The sequence below is a fragment of the Rhineura floridana genome, chromosome 6, assembly GCF_030035675.1.
Source record: "Rhineura floridana isolate rRhiFlo1 chromosome 6, rRhiFlo1.hap2, whole genome shotgun sequence".
NCBI lineage: Eukaryota > Metazoa > Chordata > Lepidosauria > Squamata > Rhineuridae > Rhineura > Rhineura floridana.
The window spans coordinates 153630668-153656501 of record NC_084485.1 but is presented as its reverse complement, the minus strand read 5'-3'; the positions used below and the strand labels follow the sequence as shown (position 1 = coordinate 153656501).

Here is a 25834-nt window from a genome sequence, read left to right as displayed (position 1 = left end):
AAGGATACAGCTCATGAATCTATATGATAGGATACCAGATTTAGAGCCCAGAAGGGGGAAAACTGAACAGAGCTGAAAAGCACAGATTTCAAGTTCAGAGTCTGAAAGATATTGATGGTGGGCCTGGTTCCCCTGTGTGGCTCCTATTAAGACCTTGGTTGGGAAGCCATTAACGTTGGTATTAACTTCTAACACCTAGATTAAAAAATAGCCATCTGGAGCCAGAGGTTAATAATGGTAAGGGAAAACACTCGTTATCCTTCAGAATGCAGCGTATGGTGGTATCAGATGTGACCTGATACCTTAGCACCTATTGAACAATGGCCTTCCCAAACTCCCAGCTGGTTCAGTAGCCATAATGGTAGCAGATGGTAAGTATGCTAAGTGTGATGGCTATCTGAGAGAGGAAAGATGGAGAGAAAAAGGAGGGGATGATAGAGATGGGCCAAGGTGCAATCCTCACAAAATGCAGGATATGAAGTAGCTCCGATTGCACCCTACTGTAATCCTTCTGTCCCTGTCCCCACCCTGCCATTGCATTTGGTACACTGCTACTCTTCTGAGTGCACTGTGACTCAGTGGGGTCATTCAGTTGCAAATGAATTCCTCTCATGTGTCACCAACACATCTGTTTCTGGCTTGGCCCTAGAGGCCTCTGCGGGTGGCTCTGCTTCTGCTGAGAGTAGCCTGTTGTGCCCTCTAGATGTTGTGGACTACAATGCCCATCAGCCCTGACTGCTAGCAATGTTGTCTGGGACTGATGGGCATTGTAGTCCACAACATCTGAAGGGCACCAAGTTGGCCATTTCTGGCTCACTTTGTGTTTATCAAGGCTGAATTAGCATGGAAGGAATTAAAATAGCTGAGAGCTGGCAGTATCTCGGAATAGGAAATGTCTATTTCAAAAGTGACATTTTGAAACCTGCAACATTTGTTTAGAAAGGATTTTTTTAGCCCATTCTTCATCATAAGATCCTAGGGCGGGTTACAAAACTATTTAGTCCAGTCAGAGTTAAGGGATCGGGTGGGTTGCCTTATTAAATAAGCAAGATGAGAATAATATTCTATGCCAAGGAGACCCATCAGCAGAAACAATCAGCCAGATAGATGAGGCAGCAGATACAATCCAGGCTCTTGTTAGATATGGCTCCTGTGCAGTCGAGGGTAGACTAAGATCAAGGCAAGGGTGAAGGTTGACGTTGATCAGCAGCTGAGCAGGTCTCATAGTTATTTGTTCATTTTGTGGTTTTCTCTACCCAACACTTTCTCTAAGATAGAACAAAGGGTGGCAGACAACATAGAACATGCAACGTAACATGAATATATACATATATAACATATGAATATAAACATACACAATAAAACATCCTAAAATCAAATACACTTTTAAAATAAAATCAGCAGTGTTAAATAATCAGTAGCATCCGCTCCAGAATCAGCATCAACTTGCCTAAAGACCAGAACAAATATATATATGTTTGTAACTTGCACCTGAGTAGAGCTAAAGTGGAGGGCAGCTGAATCATCACTGGGGAGGGTGAGTTGCTCAGACCAGTGAGCAAATATGATATGGAAGATTTTAGGAGAGAGAGGGAATAGCTCCAACCTTTTATGGTCTAGTGGGGTAAAGAGGCTGGTGTAGCTTATTTTGCCACAGCCCCCTCCTTGGGCCTGAGCTGCATAAGTGGCACACTTCTCACTGCTCAAGCCCACAAACAAGAGGTCTGCCCTCCTTACAAGAAATTGTTTGTTTCGTGACAGATCAAGACAGAATTCCGGAGGGAGAAAAGCCTAACACAGAAAGGTGATGAAAAGGCAAAACAGATAATATTTATTATTTGTAAAGTGCCTAGATGCTTATTTGAGTGGAAGGCAAGAGGTTTGGGCAGGATATGAGGCAGAGAGGGTTAGTTTTAAAGTAGGAATCAAAGGCTGAAGGAAGCAAAGGTGACTTTGATAGCACAAATGAATGGTCTGCCTGGTTAATAATTCAGTTGACAGCCAAGGTTCAGACGATACTGAGTAGCCAATGAAAAGCTGCTGTATATTAACAGGTTGTGCTCTTTGGTGAGGCCACAGTACAATAGTTCAGTCCTATAGCAATCTTGATGTGGGAAACTTCAAAGAGCTGCCCTGATCTCAAAGGCAAGTTAGCATAGATTTGATTACACATTCATATCTACATTTTTTCATGTGCATCTTTCCTCTTGAGTCAGCCAGTTTCAGATCATCCTGGCTATATCCATCCCTTTAGATCAGGAATAGGGAACCTCTTTAAGCCTGAGAGCTACTTTCCCTCAGGGCTGTGGAGTCGGAGTCGTCGAGTCGGAATCATGGAGTCAGAGTCAGAAGCAATTTTGGGTGGAGTCAGAGTCGGTAGAAATGTACCGACTCCGACTTCAAAATAAATTTTGATTGACAATTTTTTAAAAATATAAATTCAAAATGTCAAAGAAGCTTCCCATGAAGTCAGCTGTAGTTGAGCATTTCGCCGTAACTCAAGATGGAAAACATTTTGTGTGTCAGTGTATGACACAGGACCCAGATGAAGACAAATGCTGTGATGCCAAGATCAGCGCATATTCAGGCAGCGATAAAAATGCTCCTATGAGAGCTTCCAATTTAAAAAGACATTTACAGCCCTTTCCAGGGCTGTGGAGTTGGAAGCAATTTTGGGTGGAGTCGGAGTTGGACAGTAGAAAAATAGAGGGGTCGGAGTCGAAGGTTTGGCGTACCGACTCCACAGCCCTGCTTTCCCTTGTGGTAACCTTCTGCAGGCTGCATGCCAGTAGTAGGGATGACCAGAGCAAAAGTGGGCGTGGCCAGACGCAAAAGCTACCATAGACTACATTCCAGCCATGCAAAAGGTAGAGGTTTCTACGCACTCCCACGCACATCTCTCCATCTGGGCAAGTGAAGGGCATGATCACAGGTCAAGAACACATTCCAGCCAGACAAAGGCATCCAAGGAGGGCATGGGGCAGGGCCAGTAAGGGTGGTGGTGGCCTGGTGAGGGTATGTGGCCTAGGCAGAGTCCTGAGGGCTGGATAGAGATGCCTGGAGGGTCACATTCAGCTCCTGGGCCTGAGGCTCCTCCATGCTGCTTTAGATGGCAATTTCAACCAGGGAAGATGACTCAGAGAATCTTCTCCCTCTAGAATGATGTCCATGGGCTGTCTTGGGAGAGGGCTTGTACAGTAGTTCCATGGCTGCATTGGTCTTATCCCTTTGCCCACAGAAATTTCAGGCAACACTGAAGATATCCCGTTGGTCCGTTGGAGGCAGCAATGGCTGGAAAATGGCACACTGCTCTTCCATATCCACCACCAAGATGGCACCCCCAACCTGCCTGGTTTGGAACCCACAGAAGAACCCCAGAGTGAATCGGCTGAAGAAGAGCTGAGGATCCTTCACATTTCTGTAATGGTGAGTACAAAATTTCCCATTGCATGAACACTTGAAGCTGCTTGTACAGTTTAGCTCAGTACTGTCAACACTGACTGGCAGCAGTTCCCCAGGGTTTCAGGTGTGAGTATTTCCCAGCCCTACCTGGAGATGCCAGCGATTGAAACTGGGACCAGGGCTGGCTCCAGGAATGCGGGAGCCTTTGGGCATTAGCCTGCCCCGGGCCCCTCTGCTTCCCTTCTGCGATCCCACAGATCGCAAGACGAGCTTCCGAACCGCCCGCCATCCCCAGCGCTTCACCTACCTTTCGCTGCTGTTCGTGCAGGGTTGCAATCAATAAAGATGGTGGCTGAGGTTTCCGTAAGGGACTGAAGCCTTTGCCGCCATCTTGGTTGATGGCATGCAGCGCGTGCATTGCTGCCATCAACCAAGATGGCGGCAGAGGCTTCAGTCCCTTACGGAAACCTCGGCCACCATCTTTATTGAGGGCAACCCTGCGTGAACAGCAGAGAAAGGTAGGTGAAGCGCTGGGGATGGCGGGCGGTTCGGAAGCTCGTCTTGCGATCTGTGGGATCGCGGAAGGGGAGCGGAGGGTCCCCCAGGGGCTCCTAGAGTTGCGGGGCCCTCGGGCCAGTGCCCAACCTGGCCGCGCTTTGGAACCGGCCCTGCCTGGGACCTTCTGAATGCAAAGCAACTGCTCTACTGATGAACTATGGCCCCTCCTCCCACATCATTTCTGAATATGATGCTGTTGCCTCCTATATTGCCCTTGCCAATTATTTCAGACCACGGGCTGTTTCGAAGAGGATAACTCTGAAGTGAAATGACTGGTAATCAGCTACTCTTGCTACTGAAATGTTGCCTAAAGGAAAATGGAAGGCAAATGTGGGGATTCTTCCTCAGACAAAGCAACTGAGATATTTTTGAGGGAAGCCAAAACAGCAAAATTCCTCAGGGCAGTTCCACACACCTTTTAACTCATCACGCATGCTAAGCCATGCTTGCCTTGGCATTACATGAGAACAAGGGCACCATGGTTTGAGGTTAGATCGTTCTAACAGTAAACAAACCATAATTAAGTAAATTGGCAGCAAACAAACCATAATTAAGCTCCTAGGGAGGGTTCACATATCATGCTAAGCCACATATGCTGTCGCATAGTGCTGCTGGAATGAACTGTGGTTTGATGTCAGTTTACTAAGCAGGACCAGGATCTTAAACCACATACAAATGGTGGTGCATGCGAGAAAGAGGCTACGAGATCAAGGTGAGGAGCATCTGGATACAAAGTTCATTCTCAGCTCACTAAAGTAACATTCACAGGAACCTGGGAACATCTGTTACATCTGAGCTCATTTAGCTCTTTGGCTTCTTTCTCGTGCAATGGCAAATCCTAGTTTAGTGCTGTGGGAATGAGCCTCAGTGAGCCTTACTATCTCATACTCCTCACTCCCTGATTGCTAAACGAGGGCCCAGGGCCCTAAGATTATCAGTGTTCAGGGGGTGGTCTTCAGTGCCCTTTGTACTGTAGCTCCTTGCCTATCCCTATGACAATCAGAATAAGAATCAATTCTGCAAAAATAGGCAAATTTAACATACACAAATTATACAGGACACATTCAGCTTTCCTTGGCATTTTAGTACAGAGCACCCACAGCACTTGGCATAAAGGCCACCCCCTGTTGCTAGTCTTCCTTATCATAATCAGAGTTGCCTTAGGTCTGAACAGGGAGATTCCATTTTAGCTACTATCTTTAATAGCTGCTGATAGAATTTTCTTCATGGATATTTTTTTTAAAAAATCCATCCTATTGATCATCACAACATCCTGAAACAAGGTGCAGGAATGGGACACACAGCCAAGAACAGAGAAGATGCCTGTCCCTCTGGCTAGTAGAAACTCCTCCCAGACCTTTTCTGGCCTTAGTGCTTTTGGTAAACACCACTGGCTGCACCTTTTAAAATTTCCCAAGTAATCAGCTAGGGCAGAGATGGGGAATCTGTGGCTCTCCAAAGGTTGTTTGACTCTAACTCCCACCAACCTCCAGCCAGCACAGCCAATGTGATCATTATGGCAGTTGGGAGTCCAAAAGCATCTGGGGGCCCAGAGGTTCCCCATGCCTGAGCTAGGAGCTCAGAAACCCATGCTTGTAAGCATTGGGGAGAAAGCTTTTTTTGTAATGGGTGCATAGTCTACTGTTTTGAGCTTCCTTTCAGTTTTGAGCTTGGAAGCTTTGGGAACTACATTTCCGATGATCCCATGCTCTCTGGCATTAATGGATGTCCCTTACAAGAATCCAGGCCATAAAGTGAAGGCCTCTGTGCCTTCTAGGCTGTTGTTGCTCCTGCTTCACAAGGGCCAGTTTTAAGACGGGAGAGAACCAGAAGCATGGAGAGATGGACTGGTAGGGGAAGTCTGGTGCCAGGCAAGCCCATCAAGAGACAAACTCAGAAGAGATTTGGACTTGGCTCATAATAGGCTTGGGCTTTCTGAACAGGGAAAGAGTTTCTGAGCTCTCTCCCCCCCCCAGTCATGACCTTCAGCACCATCTCTAATGTTTTGTGCACTGACTTGTAGCAGCTCTCCAGGGTTTTAGGCAGGGAACATTCTCAGGCCTATCTGGAGATGCCAGAGATTGAACCGGGGCCCTTCTGAATGCAAAGCAAATGCTCTATTGCTGAGCTATAACCCTTTCCCAAATTGGCTTATATCATATTCTGTCCAGATGCAACAATCTCTCTTCTTCTTTTGCCCATTTGTCAATTTATCATCCAGCAAATTGGTTCAAGAAGAGTTTCCTGTTCCCAACACCCAACAACTTCCCAGGCATCAGACCTAGGGAAGACAATAACAGTTGCTGGTGACAGCAAGTCACCCTTTTCCGACGAATGACCATGAACAGGGCTGGCCCTAGAATGACACCCTGGGCGAGGAGTGCCTTCAGCCCCTGCCCTGTGTTCAGCTTTGTAGGGCCCATCAGAGGGTTTATAGGGCCTGGTGCAGATGTGATGTTGGGGGACCTGCTGCTGCCCCCTACAAGAATCCATGCTGCGGGCCACATGCAAATATTGTTGCATGCACAGACTACATGTAAGAATTCTTGCCTGCAGCTCCTCTTTGCCCTGGGATCAAGCAGAATGACAGATGTGCTTCATATCTTCTTACATGGGAATAAGAGAATAGGGATCAGATTTTGCTTCTCCTGAATGCCTCCTCCAAATTCCAAACCTTTTCTGGCAGAGCTTCTTCCTGGTTCCTAGGGCTGAGTCTCACAGGTCTTCTGATTGTGGCCTGCAGCTGGCCTTCTCCATTACTCACTCAGGAAGAATTTCTCCCTTAAGGCCTGGCCTCACCTCACTCCTATGTCTTTCGCTGTGGTAACTGCCACCGAAAATTACTCTCCAATGGCACCTAGCCTGGAAACCTTAGGTGGTGTTCACTCACTCACTCACTCACTGAACTCTTTCCTTGGTGAGTCTGGAATTCTTTCTGAGACAAGAACAGACCACTTGCTCTGCTACAGAATCCTTTCTTGAAGCCTTCCTTGTTCCTTCTTTCCTTACAACAAACTCTGTGACCAAGGCTAATTGGCCTGGGCTGACCAATCTTATCGCCATCGTTTTGTTATGTGCCTTCAAGTCAATTACGACTTATGGTGACCCTATGAATCAGCAACCTCCAATAGCATCTGTTAACCACCCTCTTCAGATCTTGAAAATTCAGGTCTATGGCTTCCTTTATGGAATCAATCCATCTCTTGTTTGGCCTTCCTCTTTTTCTACTCCCTTCTGTTTTTCCAAGCATTATTGTCTTTTCTAGTGAATCAGGTCTTCTCATGATGTGTCCAAAGTATGATAACCTCAGTTTCATCATTTTAGCTTCTAGTGATAGTTCTGGTTTAATTTGTTCTAACACCCAATTATTTGTCTTTTTCGCAGTCCATGGTATCCGCAAAGCTCTCCTCCAACACCACATTTCAAATGAGTTGATTTTTCTCTTATCTGCTTTTTTCCCTGTCCAACTTTCACATCCTACTCAGACATAAAGAAAGATTGTACCTTATCGCTATTGGTTTAGACTCCCTTACAGTTTAATAATCCCTTAGCTAATAAGAAGGCAACCTCCTTTCCAGCCTCCCAAGGATACATTTTACAGCTATCCTAAGCTTCAAATTAGCATCTATTCTGTCTCATACACAACTAAGTAAAATATTTACTTCATCATGGTCAGGGAGAGATCCCATTATGTCACAATTACATGTTGAGATGCAGTGTCATCTTGCACACTAATATACCATTGCCTCTTTTTATGAAAACTTTGAACAAAATACCAAGAATCCTGGTGAGGAATGTGGCAGGGTCAGGGCAGGGGCTAATGGTATGCACAGAAACTGAGGCAGGGGATCTCTTGATTTTTGGGGGGCTGGGACAAATTGCCCCAGTTGCCGCCCCTCCTCTGGGCTGCCCTGAAGATTTGCAGTGTTACCAAGTTGTTTGGCTTGTGCAGGATTGCAAAACATAGCAGTGTAACAAGCCCTACTCCTAGACCTTTCCCCAGCAATGTCTATACAAAGGGCCCAGAGCGAGCTACCTCTTATTTGCCACTCTGTTCTCAGAGCTCTCCTGTTCCAGTTCAATGAAGTCATGTGCTGTGTGTGGCTCTCAAAGGATGACTCTCATGGAGTTGTAGGCCTATAGTCTTTATTATGTTCGGCACGCACACAAAATGGGTCCTGCTGCAAGCTCTTCTCACTGAGCTCCAACACTCCCTCCTCAGCTATGAGAAGTAGGTCCTCTGTTGGAGGGGTATAACAAGTCGTAAAGGGACAGTATCACCATATACTACTGTTTTTGTAGTTACTACCCAAACAATCTGTAGAACCTTGAAACAAAGACACTTGCTTCTTGCCATCCTCGCTCATTGCAGACAATACATTAAAAACACAGCCAGTGAGCTCAGCTTGGCACCTCCCTCAGCTCAGCGTCCTGGGTGACCGTCCAGCTCACCCACCCTAAGGCCGGTCCTGACCATGAACCTGGAACTTGGAAGGATGTCAGGCAGGGATTCAATGCCTGTGCATCATCCAGCTCTTGCCCAAAGGCAGAACTGGCAGGAAGCTGGCAAGGAAGCCTCTTAAACTCCATAGGCAAGAGCAGGTGAGGGAATCCCCTTGCAGCCCTTGAAAAGCTGCTCTCTGGGTCAATGCAACAAGGGGGCTCTGGTGTTATGTACTTTGGAAGAGAGATCCTGCCTGTCTTATTGTTCTCACCTAACATGAGATAAGCTGAATCTGATAACATGCTACATTTCAGATTCCTCCTCCCCCACCAAATTCCTTGCTTGACATTCAGTTTCACGCTCACTTTCTTGAGCATACAGAGCTTGGAGTCTTGCAGGAGCAATCCTATTATTGTGAGACAAAGGGTGCTTCTTGTTTATTGAGCATTCATCCTGATTTATTTGCAGGGAGATTAGACAATGTTGGCTATTTAACGAGCATCCATCCTGATTTGTTTGCAGGAAGGTTAGATGCTGCTGCATCAAAGCACATGTTATCTCACACTTTCCAGTGCATTTTCCTGTCATTTACCTAATTGCAAAAAGTCCGATATTTTAGGGAATTGGGTTTGTTGCACAAAACCTCCCAATCAACTATAATCATGCAGCCTGAATTCGCTGGTATGTGATTGAACCCCACCCGAAAATAGCAACAATCTGGAAGCTTCCCTCCTTCTCATAACTTGACTCTCTTGGCTGGTTTCCTCACATAAACTTTTAAAAAGAGAAAGGGGGAGGTTGGGAGAGATGATCAGAGAGAGAATTCAACGGATGCCAATGAGGAAAGGAAACAAAAGATCAGTGTTGGAGAGGTAGACTTTTCTTTTTTAAGCGATGTTGAGGAATCATACAGTTCCTTTTGCAAGCAGAAGATAATTAGCTGGAGACCGTGTGTTGTCAGGCAGCGCTGATACCAAGGACGGGGCTGTTTAATGAAGCTTGCCTTAATCAGAATGTCAATATCTCTCCCAGATTGCTGCCGGGGGCTGGCTTTCTCCCTTCATGTTTTGTTTTTGATTAGTCCTGGAGAAAAATTAATAAACGGCAAAAACAAAACTGCAAAGAGCATTTAGAGCCTTTTTGCCCCAGAGGCTGCCTATTGACTATCTGACAGAATACCCTGAATTGTGGGCCGAATCCTTTACTTGAGTGAATGGTAGGAAACTCCTTGAGCTGGAGTGCTGAACTGCTTCCAGAAATGTACTTGTTACCAGACTCTCTTCCTATGTTTTTGTACACCTGTGTGCTGCCCCACTTAGGCAAGCACACTTTTCTCTCTTCCTCAGCCTCGCCATCTGTAATATGCGGGCCTATGGGGATGAGAGGAGCTCTGGTTTCTGAGTCAGGAAGCTAACCTAACCTAACCTAATGTTGGCTGGAGAGGGTTAGAAAGGAGAGGAGGTGCCTCTCTACTGGGAGAGGGGCATGTCTGCTTCAGAGACCTCCACTGTGTCCGAAGACAGCAAAGAGTTACTGCTGACAGTTCTTTGGTGGAAGAGGTGGCTATCTTAGGCTCTGAAATGGCACAGGCAGGACAGAAATGGATGCATATCTGCTTGATCTGAGGCTCTTCATTCATGAGAGAGGCCCCAGGATCAGGCTGTCCCTCTACTCTGGCCTAGACCTAGTGTAACTAATCCCTCTGCTCTGGAATCAACTGGGGAATAAAAATAAATAGGATCTGCTCTCCATACCCCCTGTCCTGACTGCTGTGAGCCCACAAGGCTTTGGAAGTGATGCTATACCCACCACTTCATACTCCCACCCCACCCCGGATTTGTACTCTTGAGCCTCTCAGCTTCCACTCCTACTCAAAACTGCAACAACGTAATTGTTGGTGAGGCTCATTTAACACCAACATGAAATCGAGCCTTCACTGTCATCAGCCCAGTTCTCTAGAATGCTCTGCCAACAGAGCTTTAGCAGACACCTTTTGCTTTACCTGTGAAAACCTTTCTGTTCCATGCAGGCTTATGCAGGCAACTGCCTTTTTGCAACAGTTGACTTTTTTTTTTTTTTTTAAATGTATCATACAGTTGGTTGGTTGTTTTAACTTGTTGTAAACTGCTTTGGTGTTTTTTGCAAAATAGTGGTATACAAATATAATAAATAAATAAGGTGCAGCACAGCGACATCACGCTTCCCACTTCTACCAATCAGTGTTGTGGAGTGGGGAGTGTGTTTCATTGTAATGTTTCTTATGTAGGAGAAGGAGGGAACAAAAACGTAGTCCTGCCCTCAACCTGTTTTGAGGATGAAGTGGGAGTGCAAGAACTACATTAGACGCTCTGTCCTGAACTTCCTGGAGAAAGGAGAGGATAACAAGATATACAAAGCCAGCCCAGTTATTAGCTAGAAAGAGGCCACTCTCTCAGACAGCGGCTGGGGGGGAGTGCTGAATTGACACCCATCCTGCTCTCTCCCCCTGCAAGTCCCATTACTGGGTTGGTGGGCAGGGTGGCTCTTGCAGTGGCCCTGAAAACATAAATAAATGTGAGCACTTGGGGAATAAAAGCCTATGCAGGTGTTAACTATATTGTTTGCTGCCACTCGTCACCCCCGTCACCCCAGCAAGCGTTTGCCTTCCTCCCTTTTAACAAAAGAGTTTTCGATACTTGAAAACTGCTGCCGTGTTCCCCTTTAATCCTCTTTTCTCCAAGTTACGAACTTCCAGTTTCTGCAGTCTTTCCTCAGTTACCATTTGCTCTGGATTTATCCTCTTTCTGCTCACTGCTGAGTTCTTTGCATCTGTCTGCATCCTTTTCAAAGTGCAGCAATCAAAGCAAATGAACAGTGCAATCCTATACATACTGCTTGGAACTCATCACCGCTGAGTTCAGTAGGACTTTCACCCAGATAAATGTGTATCAGACTGCACCCACGTGCAAGTAGTCCACTCAAATGAGTAAATATTCACATAATTTTCCTTGGAGTCTCTTCCATTAAGACTGTGGGTGCTACATTTGTGCCCTCCTGGTGTTGCGGACTAAAACTAATCAGCCCCAGCTAGCATAGCCAGTAGTCAGGGATGATGGGAACTATGTAGTCCACAACTTCTGGAAGGCCAATGGTTTGTCAACCCTTGTTAGCCCTTCTGGACAAAATAACATTGGTATGGAAACGAAGGCTACTTTCTTCTGTAGCCTTAAATCGGGATTGGCTAACCTGTGACCTTCCAGCTCCTATCAGCTGCACCCAGCATGGCTAATTGCCAGGGATCATGGGAGATGTAGTCCAGAACATCTGGAGAGTAATATATAACCAAAAGTGGTTGAGTTATCCACAAGCTTGCACTAGAGCATCATTATCTGTCATGGTTTTCAGAATTCTGTGGAAGTTACTTGGTTTAAAAAGGATTAGAAACATGCAATTATATTTCTGGACCTATCAATGAAACCACCCACACTGGTTCTTTTAGGTTGCCAGTGGAATAAGTGTCATTGGTTTTCATATTGGTTTTATGTGGGTGGTAATTTTGGTCCAGAATAATGTGTGGCATTTGTGGTAGAATATTTGCATTTTTTAAAAGTGTAATGAGCAGTTGCTAGGTGACAGTGTTTGGCCATTATGACTTACACCAATCATCCAATGAAAGCCGGTGTACGTGGGATTCTTTTGCAAAATTAGAGTGCACCTAAGTTGACCTTTGTTGCTTTAGTCTCATTGCTGGATCAGACTGAATTTGAAAGGGAAGGAAAAATATCCTATTGTGGTTGCATTTACAAAATTATCAAGGGACACAGAGCACTTATTTTGCATTCCTGAAAATTATGAGTACAAGTGGGTGGCAGCAAAAGATCTGGCTGTTCAGGAGCTTTTTATGGAATTATTACAGGAAAACTGTTTATTGTTTTTCCTTTCTCTTATTAAAATGAAAAACCACAAACTACAGTTGACTGAGCAAGGTGGCATACTCAACTTTTTGGCATTCTCTGTTTGGTTATTGGTGGGTGTGATTGTTTTTAACATACCCCTGAGATTTCGGAATGAAATTTGGTATGTGTATTTTAGATGCAAGCCTATATTTCAACTTTGAATACCAGTTCAGCCTCCACACCCATTTCAAAGGTTGAGAGAAGGAAAATGGCAAAATATACTGTAATGCAGAATCTCCCTTGAGCACAGAGTTATTGGAACGAAGGTTGGTGATTGCATAAAGGGTACAATTGTTTGACTGACGTTCAAACCCCAACTCAACCCACACTTCAGGTTTCAAGAAAACAGGAAAAAAATTAAGCACCCTGTAATGCAACTTGAGGTCCACAAAGGTGCTTACCAGTTTGTCCATGGAAAGTACATTTTTTCATCTGGCAAGAGAGAGGCTGGGGTTCCTCACAGAGAGTTTTGAAGCGTCTGTTTTTTCAAGTGCCTTTGTACTTCAGTGTGGGTTTGGGGAGAGCCAGTGGGGTGAAGTGGTTAGAGTGTTGGACTGTGACCTGAGAGACCAGGGTTCAAATCCCCACTCAGGCATGATGCTCCCTGGGTGACCTTGGACAAGTCACTGCCTCTCAGCCTAACCTACCTCACAGGGTTGTTGTGCGGATAAATGGAGAAGGGAAGAACTATGTATGCCATCTTGAGCTCCTTGGGGGAGAAGAGGAATATAAATGCAATGAGTTAAAAAAATAGCTTCCAGCCTTTACCTGAGCTTATATTTTACTTTTGGACTGGTTCCAAAGCTCATTGTAATATTGGGGAGAACAACACCTTGCCCATCCCTCCAAGTTGTGGCTGGGATAGGGCAGGGTTGGTGGCAACCCCAGGTTTGGCTATTTTCCCGTCACTATAAGGACTAAGCCCCAACTACACCACCATGCTTGCATGCTGCAGTGTTGGCAGGCATTTTTGTAATTTCAGGGAGTGTAAACAGGAGAGAGCTTACCAATGGTGGTGATTGCTTCCTACTCTCATTCTGGCATCATCAGAAGAAAAAGTTGACTTGCATTAAAGAAAAACACCAGTGAGGAGCACATGCAGTGCAACCACTGCTAGGACCACACAAACAGGTGATGGCAGCTTCTGTAAAGACCAAGAGGAGAGCAAGGTTTTATGAAAGCTTTTGGCCCTCTTCAGTCCCTCCTCATTAACTTTCTGCTCAGCTCTAATCACAATTTTTCTTTTTAAAAAATGACCACATAGTTCTCTGCATCAGTCTCTGCTGGCTGCACTGAGGTGATTAATGGTGCTGTAAAACAATTAGGCAGCAGCTGCCTAAGAAGGGGTTTGGTTATAAAGCAGTTAAGGCTTGAAGAGAATGTGGGTAAGCAAGGGGGTCAAGGGGTCTCAGTTCATGTACCAGTTCATATTCTAAAACACCAAGGCAGTTAACAAAGCAAAGGTTTGATATTCCCACAAGGCAATCTGGGTTTCAAAATTCAACAGGGCACAGCTGGCAAAGGTCCAATGCTGGCATCCAACATTGTTTCCAGCAGAGGGCAAATGCCTCTCACTGCCTTTTAAGCTCCCTTCCCTGGCTCAGATGCTAGCAATCAGCCCTCTGACTCCCAGGAGCTTGTTGCCTTAAACATCTGGAACACTTGCGTTGCTCTGGTACTTGCAAGCATCTTTGTTCTGCAGAGAGTGAAGGGGCCTCCTGTTCACTCTCTGAGTCTCCCTGAGAGGCTTTAGCTCTGTCTTGAGCATCTTCCAGCAGGTGGAGGTCCGGAGCTGTGTTTTGGGTGAGTCTGCTTGTTCTCTGCCCTGGGTCTGCTGTGCCAATCCCCTGCTCCTCATCCTTTTCTGAGGACTCATCCACCAAAGGCCTCACACTCTTTTTCAAGTTTGAATGCCAAATCAATATACACACCCCACCCATGTTTAGGTGTTGGGTTTAAAGGGATGATGGGATAGAAGAGATGCCAAGTATTGTGATCCAATATCTGAAGCAATTTCAAACTTTATGCTTTGCTAGTTATAAGCTGCCCAGAGCTTTTGGAGTAGGGTAAGATTAATTTAATTTAATTTATTTAATTTAATTTATATACTGTCCTAAGCCCGAAGGCTCTCTGGGCGGTGTACATAAAAGATAAAACAAGCACAGTGTATAAGATCAGGGGGGAACCTACAACATAACATTGCCATGTCCTTTGAGTTACGTAAATTCCAACGGAATGCTAATGTTTGGGGCTGAATGAGCAGCAAGCTGCTCACTTAGCACTATTTTGTTCAAGTTCAAGGCTATGGTGCAACTTTATACCAGTCAGATTTAGGACTCCCTGCCTGTACAGTCAGCCACAAACTTTCCTAGAAATATGTGTGTGTTCAATTCTCCCATCCCATGCTGTAGTTAGGGGCTGGCTGCACAGCAGTACAATAAGAAAGTATTATTATCCCACCTTCCTGTGCTGTATGGAAGGGTTGGGCTTAGGCTTGGAGGAAGTGTGGTTGATGAGCATTCCTCAGTGATCATGTCTCCTCTCTCTCTGGGACTCTTTAAGCAACAAGGTGTGCTGGCCTCTTTATAATTTAAATAGACATGAGCAGATGAATTTGAATTGGAGGCCACATTGAAAATTGAATCCTTAAAAGCATATAGCATCCTGGATTTGGGGGTGAGAGGGAATCTTCTGACCCTAATTCTCTCCCACTCCAAGATCCTTTAAGATGTTAATTAGGATTGGAGAGAGCCTATTCCCCTCTAGTCCCATTCAACTACTCCCAAAGTTCCTTTAAAGCCCTGAAGGGAGCAGATCCCCAAACAGTAGCCTCATGGAACAGTATCCGGTTATCCTAATTCCCCTTCCCCAGTCGGACCTAGGCTGAAGTGAAGTAAGCAGCAGGCTGCTTCCTACACTGCAGGACTTCCAATTTCACCTGCACTCTGCCCTCATGCTGTCAGGGTTTCCCCCTTACAAAAATGTTTTGCTGGAAGCAGATTTTCTTTTCCCCATGTCCACTGAACCTCTTGGATAGATTAAATTTCAAAAATCTGGGTCTTCCTACATATGTATGAGGACCTGACGTGCATCATGGGATCAATAGCAGAGCTTGGAAAAGATACTTTTTTGAACTACAGCTCCCATCAGCCTAATCCAGTGGCCATGTTGCCTAGGGCTGATGGGAGTTGTAGTTCAAAAAAGTAACTTTTCCAAGCTCTGATCAATAGCATCATCTCTTCAGTGTGATGGAAACCGTAGAGACCTTTGACGTGTGTCTCTGTCATTGCCCTGTGATACATTGAACACCTCCACACGTTTGCAGCATGAGCCAGACTTCATGCCTAACAATAGACTTCAGATTTCCTAAAATTCCAATTTTGTTAAGTCATGGTTCCAATTCAAGGCTAATTCCATACCCAATGGAATGCATAAAACTGTGTGTATGAGAACACTCAAGCTTTGAGGACAAGATGTTCTATAACTGTGTTAGAGATTCCAGAAACTTGAAAATCTGAGGTGGCAAAAGAGTTCGATCAGTTAAATGTTTTGTAAAATTCTGTTTCATGTTTAATCTGATATATTTTTTCCTTTTTTTAATGGATGAAGCTATAGAGAATAGCATCTATTAAACTGAACCCATAAGAGCTGACTCCAGGATCATACATGTCCGCAGTGCTCAGGGCTGTCTTCAATCTTTGCTCCTTTGCTTAATCTGCTGGTATTTTTTCCTAAAGGAAGGGTGCGAGCCTTCCATTTCCATTAGGCTGAAAACTGGAAGGGGGTGGGTGAGGCATAATAGCCATTAGAGAAGTCTGCCAGCTGCTGCGTCTGTTGCCCATTTAGTAACTCTTGCTTAATGTTGTGTCCTAATGGAACAGATGATGGTTATTATTTTATTTTATCAAGACTATTCATTATATAAGGAAGAGAGAAACAAATGAAACATGGCCAGGAAAAGACTTGAAATTCTTTATCTGGCAGTTACTGATCATTTATTTATATACTTCTGTTCCTTGACTTGCAAGATTTAAAGGGAAGACAGCCCAGCAGAGGGAAGCTCTGGCTTTACTTCTCAGTCTGTAAGTAAGATTCAGGGTGCTGCTTGGTGCTGCACCAGATGTTTGTAGCTTGATTTTTTTTTATTGAGAGTTGATATTTTGGGAGGTACGAAAAATGTTTGCAGAATTCCCTCTTACCTTCCACTCTATTGTGCATTTTTCATGCCTGTTTGCTCCAGCCACTGTTTACAAGTCTTTTACTAGTTCAGGGTGAGTGGATGGTCTTACTTGGCTGTATGCCAGAGAGAAATTCAACAGATCAAGCCTTTTCTAGTATGGAAATACAATTATGGGAAAGCTCAACATCATTGCTCTTTAGTTTATGTTACGTCATGCCTGCATGGCAGCCAATCTGTGACCCTCACCATTCTCTTAAAATTTGAAATGTGCCCTCTGGTCCAAAAAGTTTGGCCACCCCTGAGCTAAGAGATCCAGTATCTCCTTTTGTGTTCCTCCTGCTGAGGATAAAACTGTTGTCCAGCAAATCCACTCTTAACGCTTCTATGAAAACATGGAGGAACATCGTGCAGGAAGCTTTTCTGTACAGCCCTCTTTGAAGTGATTGGGAACTGCCCTGGAGCACAGCTCTTGTTCATTTAAGTGGTGTTGGTGCAGGACATAAATATTGGTGATGATTCCAGAGATTCCCCAAGCTGGTATAAGTAGAGTAAATAAGGAGCAACAAATGGAATGTTAACTGCTATATTCATATGCATGGTAGTGTGCTGCTTTCCTGAGTCCTGCTCTGGTTCCTTCCGAACCTTCCACAGTTAACATTTCTATGTTTCCATGGTTTTTTTCTCTGCAGCTTTGAAGATAGCATCTTACTTTTTTAAACAAAGGAGAAATTGCCTAGATGTCAAATTCTAAGTGAGATATCAAGTAACTCATGGTGAACAGGTGCATGGAACACCCCACTTCTGACCTGTGTTGTAATTACTATGCCTTTGCTTGAGGTTATCTCAACTCCATTCTGTTTTGATTTCCATAGGGGGGGATGATTGCCTTGCTACTTTCCATCTTGTGCTTGGTAATGATTCTCTACACACGCCGGCGGTGGTGCAAGCGCCGTCGGGTGCCGCAGCCGCAGAAGAGTGCCAGTGCTGAGGCAGCCAATGAGATTCACTACATCCCCTCAGTGCTGATTGGGGGTCATGGCCGCGAGAGCCTACGAAATGCCCGGGTGCAAGGCCACAACTCCAGTGGGACCCTGAGCATCCGAGAGACCCCCATCCTAGATGGCTATGAATATGACATTACTGACTTGCGTCACCACCTGCAGCGGGAATGCATGAATGGTGGTGAGGACTTTGCCAGCCAGGTCACCAGAACCCTGGACTCATTGCAGGGATGCAATGAGAAGTCAGGCATGGATCTTACGCCAGGTGGGGCACAGACTTAAACTGTGTGCATACTTTCCTGCAATGTTATGTCTGATTGGGTGGGTGGAATTGTATCATGGGAGGCATAGATTAAGTTCACTATTCTTCTACCCTGTTAGACCAAAAGATCAATTTTAACCTCAACCCACAATATGGGTCCATCTTTCTCCTTCTGTCCATAGCATGGCTAGATGTTGTGGTTCAAAACAGGCCCCACAAATGGCCATGCAAATTTGGAATGTCAGACTCTCTCTCTTTCTTTGGGAAGGATTCTTGCAGTAGTCCAACTGGGATGGGACAATAGAGGTATCCGCCCCATCTGCAACTTGGAAAGGGGTGCAAAACAGGCATCACAGTTTATGTATATTGACAGTTACTGAAGAAACATTAAATCGTTTAATCTTTTCAGTATAGAATCTTTAGTCATGTTTTCAAAATGGTAAGTAAAATGGCAGGTATCAGTTTGCTAGGAGTCCCAAGGCACGCTCAGGCATTTGTATGAACACGTGAGATGGTCAGTCCCCAACATCCCCAGGTTCACAGGCTGCTTTTTAGACCTTTATGCAATTGGCACAAAGATCTGAAGAGGGCTATGAAGCTCAGTTCCTTGAATGTGCGTATAAACTTTCCTTGCAGCTGGGAGCCCTGATCATACACAGCTCCTGCTCACAGAGGTTTTCTAAGTGTGTTCAGTTGACCATGCTTAAAAAGCCTCTTGAGTTCTTCATGCTAACCATGCAAAAATCTGACAAGTAGCCCTCACTCAGGCACACTGGAGGAAGATTTTGCGTGCACACCCTTCCCCCTCCCCTTGAACAGCTATATCAGCTATACTTGTATAGCTGATGCCTCTACCTGGTTTTAGTATAGGCGGAGCTGTGGTTTTTCATTTGCTCTGTGTTTTCAGCCTAATACAGCAAAGCATGTTCAGCTGTTGAATGTTACGGGTGTCTCTGGCCAACTTCTGATGATTGGTCAGGAGCCAATCCAGGGTTTTTCATACAGCAATTTCTGAGTAGGACTACACTCTATTATAGATAACATCCAAGTTAGATGTGATGTTATCAATGTCATAGGGTCTTTCATGTGTTTGTTTTTAAAATAAATAGCGGGTGGAGGGCAGCGAGCCAGACTTTTTTTTGATGGGGAGGCATGTCTGCTATTTGTAGTGGAAGGGAAATTCCCATTGATGCAATTTGGAGTTTTCTTCTTTGTGTGTATGTGTGTGTGTATGTGGGGGGTGTGGGGTGTGGGGTGTGGGGTGTGGGGGTGGGGTGTGGGGTGGGTGGGGTGGGTGTGGGGTGGGTGGGGGGTGGGTGGGGGGTGGGTGGGGGGTGGGTGGGGGGTGGGTGTGGGGGGTGGGTGTGGGGGGTGGGTGTGGGGTGGTGGTGGTGGTGGGGTGGGGGGATGTGTGGGGGGATGTGTGTGGTGTGTGGAGAGAGAATGTGTGTGGGGTGTGTGTGTGTGTGTGTGTGAGAGAGAGAGAGAGAGAGAGAGAGAGAGAGAGAGAGAGCACGTATGAGGGAGCTGGGGGTGGGTGGGGCTTCTGCCTGGGACCATGGCAGGAGCAAAGGGCTAAAACTGCCCCTCCCCCATGCTGGCTTTGTGTGTTTTTTGTGTTTTTTTTTTAAAAAACAACCTGTAAGGCCAATGTGAAGAACATGGTGTCTAATTTGGTCTTGAAGAGTGAGAAAGTGCAGCTGCTGTATCCTTACAAGTTCAGATCTTACAGAAGCCCAGGCACGCCCCACAGGGAGTGGTATTTCTTACCTGAATATCAGATGATCCTTTTGGATTTGTTTGCTCTTGGTACTCTGTGGGATGGGGTAGAGTTGGTCAGCCCTGATCATATAAAATGGCTAGTTACAGCATTGGGATCCTGCTCTTATTGCTAGCAGGTTCACACCTAGAGATGATCCTGATGTTATTGCCTGGATAGCTGGAAATGAATTCTTTCTCTTTCTTCCCTCCTCCTCCTCCTCTTTCCCTTTCTCCTTTTTGTCTCTTTTTCTCAAAGTTTTTGCCTTAAATTCTTCCTGTTCAGGAAGTGAGAATGCCAAGCTCTCCTTGATGAACAAGTACAAGGATAATATCATCGCCACCAGCCCTGTGGACTCTAACCATCAGCAAGCTACGCTGCTGTCTCATACATCCAGTAGCCAACGCAAGCGGATCAATAACAAATCACGAGGTACCATCTAGAGCTTCCTTCTAAATAAATTGGGAGTGGGCATGGGACAGTCTGTTGAGCAATGTAATGAGTAGGCAGTCTGGGAAGAGCCCTGTTGGAGGCTCTTGGTGAGTGGCTCCATGTCCAGAAGATAGGTCAGTTGCTTGTTCTGGATGGGACTGCACTCCTTCTGGAGCAGGTAGATAGTTGGAGGTGCTTCTGGATCTATCTTTATCACTGGAGGCCCAGGTGACCACAGTGGCTAGGAGTGCCTTTTACCAGCTTTGGCTGGGACTCCCACCGTGGTCATTCCTGGACTGAGATAGCTTGATAACTGCTGTCCGCATAGTAATAACCTTGAGACTGGATTACACAATGTACTCTATGTGGGGCTACCAGGGTTCATCCGGGAGCTGCAGCAGGCTACCAACAAAATGCTATACCATTCCTGAAAGAGCTGTACTGGCTGCCAGTATGCCAAGGCCAAGTTTAGGTTCTTGTGCTAGTGTTCAAAGTCCTAAACAACTTGAGACCAGGGTATCGTAGGAACTGCCTTATCTCTTATGTTCCCGCTTGTTGCTGTGGTCATTAGAAGGGGCACTCTTAGTGATCCCTCATGCCCCTGAAGTCCACTTTGTTGTCACCAGCAACTCTGTTGTGGCTCAGGCCCTTGTTGAAAATTGTTCTCTTCAAGAAAGCATTCCCTAAAATGTAACTCAGCCAATCATTGTTTGTTGATTTATTTTTTTTGAGAAATTATTTTCTGAAGTTCTTATTTATGCATTTTGTCTGTTCGCTGCTTTGATATTTTTCTCAGGCTTAAGTGGTATATAAATGTGTGCAAAAAAATAATACCCCTTCCTGAACGGGGCAGGGAACATCAGTGTAAACTTCATAGTAACTGAAAGCTTAGTTGGGGCATCATTGTTCGCCTCTTGTATGAGATGATGTTGGTGTAGCATGGCAAAAGGCAATTACATTCATTCATCTGATGATTCACGAAGCTACAAAATGAGTTTTTGTGGCCACAGTAGAGAGCTTTTGTGGCCTGGTGAGCAGAGCTGGGAAAAGTTACTTTTTTGAACTACAACTCCCATCAGCCCCAGCCAACATGGCCACTGGATTAGGCTGATGGGAGTTGTAGTTCAAAAAAGTAACTTTTCCAAGCTCTGCTGGTGAGTTATCAGAGGGATTTAGAGTAATTAGTTGCTTATTACTTGCGGTTTCCCAAGTGACTGACAACATTATTAAAAATACAAATAAATATATAAGCAAAACAATAAAACAGCAGCCACCATCCCCATGGCACCACAAGAAGCTTTGGTAGAACGCTAATAACAAACAGTGTAACCTTAGTCTTTCAAAATTCTGGGGGAAAAGGATACCTGGCACTGAAAAGATGTCAAAAGAGGCCAGGTGGACCTCACTGGAGAGCGCATTCCACAGATGGGGAGCCACAACTGAAAAGGCCTTCCCTCCCTTATCACCACTCTCCATGCCTCCCTCTGAGGGGGGACCTGGAGAAAGGCCACAGAAGAAGATCTAAAGGACCTGGTAGGTTCATATTGGGAGAGGCATTCCAGAAGATATTGGGGTCCTGAGCCACGAAGAGCTTTATAGATCAAAGCCAGCACTTTTGGAAAGAGCTTGTCATTATATCGGGGATATATCTACAGCTCTGCCTCTTCTTGAACATGTCTCATAACTGGCTGTTACTGAATTAACCCTCCCAGGTTGGGGTTTTTTTCCTTGTTAGAAAAAAGGATGGGATCCCCATATATTAATTATATCAGGGATGGAGAACCTTTTTCAGCCCAAGGGCCACTGTTCTTTGTGGGGAACCGGCCACAGGTGGGACCAAGGCAAAAGTGGTCAGCAAAATGGGTTCCACTTCCTTTTCCTTTGCTTTTCTCTCAAGAGTCTAAGGCTCAAACTACATGTTACAGAGAGTAACTGCCCTGTGCTTTATTTTAACCCAAAGCAACCTGGGCAGGGAGGGAGGGAGGGAGGGAGGGAGGGAGGCTGTTTAACAATTTCCTTTCCTGCCCCATCATTTTCCCACTCAGAATCACTGTCCCTAAGCTACATTTTCACTTGCATGGGAATAGATGTAGAGCAGAGGTGGGGAACCTCTGGACTATTCCTGGCCATGGCCCTCTGCCCAGGACACACCCAGCCCTAGCCCTGCTCAGCTGCTGTACTCCTCCCTCAAGTGCTTTCCTCTGCTGAAATGTGGCCTGTGACAATGCCGCTTGCTTGTAGTGGAGATGGACAGGGGTGTGTGTGCGCGTGTGTAAACTTCTGACCCTTGTGTGGCTGGGATGTAGCCTACTGTACAAAGAGTCACTTCTGTTGTTCTGACCATGTTTGCCTTTGGCACTGCCCACCACTGGCATGTGGCCCCTGGAAGGGTCCCCACAAAGAATGGTGTCCCTTGGGCTGGAAAAGGTTCCTTGCCCCTGATATAGAGAGTATATGGGGGGATCCTATTCTTTCTTCACAGGGAAAAAATGATTTTGAGCTTTAAAAAAATGACACGAGGGAAGGGCTAACCCTAACTCCTTTCCACTTGTCCTTCTACAGCTCTGATTTGCAAATTTGCTTTTAAAAGAAAAAATCATGGTGGGAACAAGAACACGGAACACTGTGGTGATGTGTACATGGGCAGGGGAAAGACCACATGAGAAGTAAAGCCCAGTAAAGGCCAATATTTGATTTCAGTGGGAACCTTTGGAACATATGATGAAAAAAACAGCAAGTCTTTATTGTAAAGTTGTGAGATGTAGGGAATGAGACACAAGGAGAGACTTCTGGCTACAGTTGGCAACCGTTTCTTTTCTGTCTTTCAATGTAGCTGGCTCTGCCTTTCTGAACCCTGAAGGGGATTCTGGGACAGAAGCGGACAATGATCCCCAGCTCACCTTTTACACAGACCCATCACGGAGCAGGCGGCGAAGTAGGGGTATGTGGCAGCAGGGGAAGAGGTCAAGCACAGTGGGCAACGATCGCAAGGGGCAAAGGGGGGTGCAAGGCGAGAGACTCTTCAAGGCCATGCTCTGCTTGCTGTGCGTTGATTGCATGCCTGATTATGGTGAGCACAAAGGACAGTGAGAAAATCCCCTTTGGATTGTCAGTTCCTTAATTCTAGAGTTCCTTCAGTATATTCAGTATTCAGGCTATGTTAACTTTGGTGCATTTGATAAGGAGTGGAGGTCCTTAAGAGGAAAGCCATTCAGAGGAAGCATGTAAGGCTCCACTGCCATGAAAGATGATGCAGTTGTGGATTCTCCTGTCTGCTGTTTCCCTTGTCCCCTTCCCCACTGTGGCCACATTCGCACCATACATTTATTCCACTATTATTCCATTTTAAACAGTCATAGCTTCACCTAAAAAATCCTGGGAAGTGTATTTTGTGAAGGGTGCTGAGAGTTGTTAGACTCCTATTCTTCTTACAGAGCTACAGTTCTCAGAGTGCAATCACTCCTCCCTGAGAACTCTGGGAATTGTAGGTCTGTGAGGCGAATAGGGGTCTCCTAACAATTCTCACCACCCTTAAAAAAAACTACACTTCCCAGGATTCTTTGGGGAAAACCATGACTATTTAAAGTGGAATAATAGTGGAATAAATGTATGGTGTGAAGGTGGTCCTTGTCCCTCATCTGCTAAAGCAGGAGATGGTAAACCTATAAGCCTCACAGATATTGTTGGACTTCTCCTCTTATCTGTCCCGGCACCGCAGCTAGCGGTGAAGGATATTGGGAGCTGTAATCCAGCAGCATTTGGAAGGTCGCAGATTTAGCACCCGTGCATGAAACAAAGCAGGTCTTTGTGGGCAAAGGGATCAGGAAAGGTATACGGTAGGCTTAAACTAAAGCAGCCGCAGCTGCATATCTGCTGCAGAGCTGTTAAAGAGCTCCAGGTTGTGACCTGGCAATAGAATGTGCCTCTTCCTTGAGGACTTATTATTGTTTGAATTTATATGTTGCCCTTCCTCCCAAAAAAAGCTCAGGGCAAAAAACATAAACAAAACAATTTAACAAGAAAAATAAAAGCATACTAAAACACAGTTAAAAACATTCCAACAAACAATTACAATTAATAACATTCTCAAACACAGTTGAAAACATTCTTTCATTGGGGATATTTGGGTTGCCAGGAGCAGTCCTTTTCAGCTATCGAATGCCTGGGTAAACAGGAATGTTTTCAAATTCCTTCTGAAAGTCAATAGTGATGAAGACAGCTGCACCTTACTGGAGAGGCCATTCCACAAATGGGGAGCCATCACTGAAAAGGCCCTGTCACTGGTCAGCACCAACCAGGCAGTGCTCGGTGGCAGTACCAACAACAAGGCCTTGCCTGCTGATTGTAGAATGCAAGATGGTTGATACTGGGGGAGGCGCTCTTTTAAATACATGGGTCCCAAGCCATTTAGAGCTTTATATACCAGTACTAACATTTTGAATTGGGCCCAGTTGCTCACTGACAACCAGCGCAGCACTTTCAGGACCAGTGACACACGGTCATATTGGGCTGCTCCACTTACCAGTCTAGCAGCCACATTCTACACTAGCCTCTGCACCATCTATAAGGGCAGCTCCACATATAGCGCATTACAATAGTCCAGATGGGAAATCATGAGCATAGGCAGCTAAGGCCAGGCTATCCTAGTCCAGGAACAGCCATAGCTGGTGAATCAGCCTAAGATGGGCATAAACACTCCTAGCCACAGAAGCCACTTGGGACTCTAGTGGCAAGTTGGAAGCCAGGAGTACTCCCAGACTACAAACATATTCCTTCAAGGGAGGTACAACCCCGCCCAGAACAGGCCATAACACCTAATTCCCAGACACGGGACCTAGGGATGGCAAGGTCTGACTGTTTCGGTTCTCTCAGTTTCTCAATTTTCCAGTATTAAATTCAGTTCTCTACATTTCTGCAACGATCAGTGAATTTTTAAAAAAACAACTCATGAAAATTCTCCACCATTTTAGTGTCAAATTTCTCCAAATAAACACATTTTTGTAGGCAATTTCTCATCATTTCATGCCTTTTTGCCTGTTATTTTCACTCATGTATTAATTTTTATGCACACTTTCCCCTAATATATGCAGTTTTGTAAATGTTGTTTAGTTGAGGAACAGCATCCCAAATTCTAATAAATGCAAATTTCGAAGGATGGCTGTGTTTCGGCTCTCATAATGTTTCGGAAATTGTGAATTTGATATTTTCTGCTTGAAATGTGAACTGAATCGAAATTCTCACCCTACCAGCCACCCACAACACTTATCAGGATTCAGCCTCAGTTTTTTGGCTGCTATCACTGCCTCCAGACACCTGTTCAGCCCTTTCACAGCCTCTCCTGATTCAGATGGAATGGAGAGAAAGAGCCTCATGTTATCAGCATACTGATGACTCCGTGCATGTTCCATATCCCCGGATGACCGCTCCCAATGGCTTCATGTAGACAGAATGGACCTTTGTGGGACCCCACAGCTCAAAAGCCATAGAGCTGAGCAGCAATTTCCTAGTGGCATAAACTTTCAGGGCATCGGATGTTAAATTCTTAGCCTGTCATCTGCAGTTGCTCCAGTGCACTGTTTAAAATAATGGTTATTCTTTCTTTATATCCTACCATTCATGTACATGGTGCAGAGCAACATAAGCAGCAGCAGCAACAACAATAACACAAAGAAAGAGTTTTTAAAATAGTGTGTTGTCTTGGTTTAATGATTGGGAGCTAATGGATAGAAGGGAACTGACAGCCTCCACTTCCTCCTTGCTCACCTATCTGCCCATGCTTGTCGGGAAGTCCCACTTGCCTGCTGGTGTGTGGTCCAGCACAGCCAGCTCTCCATCTCCCAAGATAGACAGATGGAGCCAAC

General features: G+C 45.3%; 1 protein-coding gene across 5 annotated transcripts in view; it reads left to right on the top strand.

Annotated features, from left to right (window-relative positions):
• Positions 1-25834, top strand: part of ASTN1 (astrotactin 1) — a 326486-nt gene that overhangs the window by 130447 nt on the left and 170205 nt on the right. For 2 of the 5 annotated variants that reach the window (XM_061634179.1, XM_061634183.1), the window contains exons 2-5: positions 3239-3426; positions 17392-17785; positions 19800-19973; positions 22807-22914. In XM_061634179.1, coding sequence (XP_061490163.1) covers positions 3239-3426; positions 17392-17785; positions 19800-19973; positions 22807-22914 — 864 coding nt within the window. Of the gene's footprint in view, positions 1-3238; positions 3427-14034; positions 14143-16356; positions 16422-17391; positions 17786-19799; positions 19974-22806; positions 22915-25834 lie in introns of those variants that run through there. The other 3 variants (XM_061634180.1, XM_061634181.1, XM_061634182.1) reach the window with 3 other exon arrangements.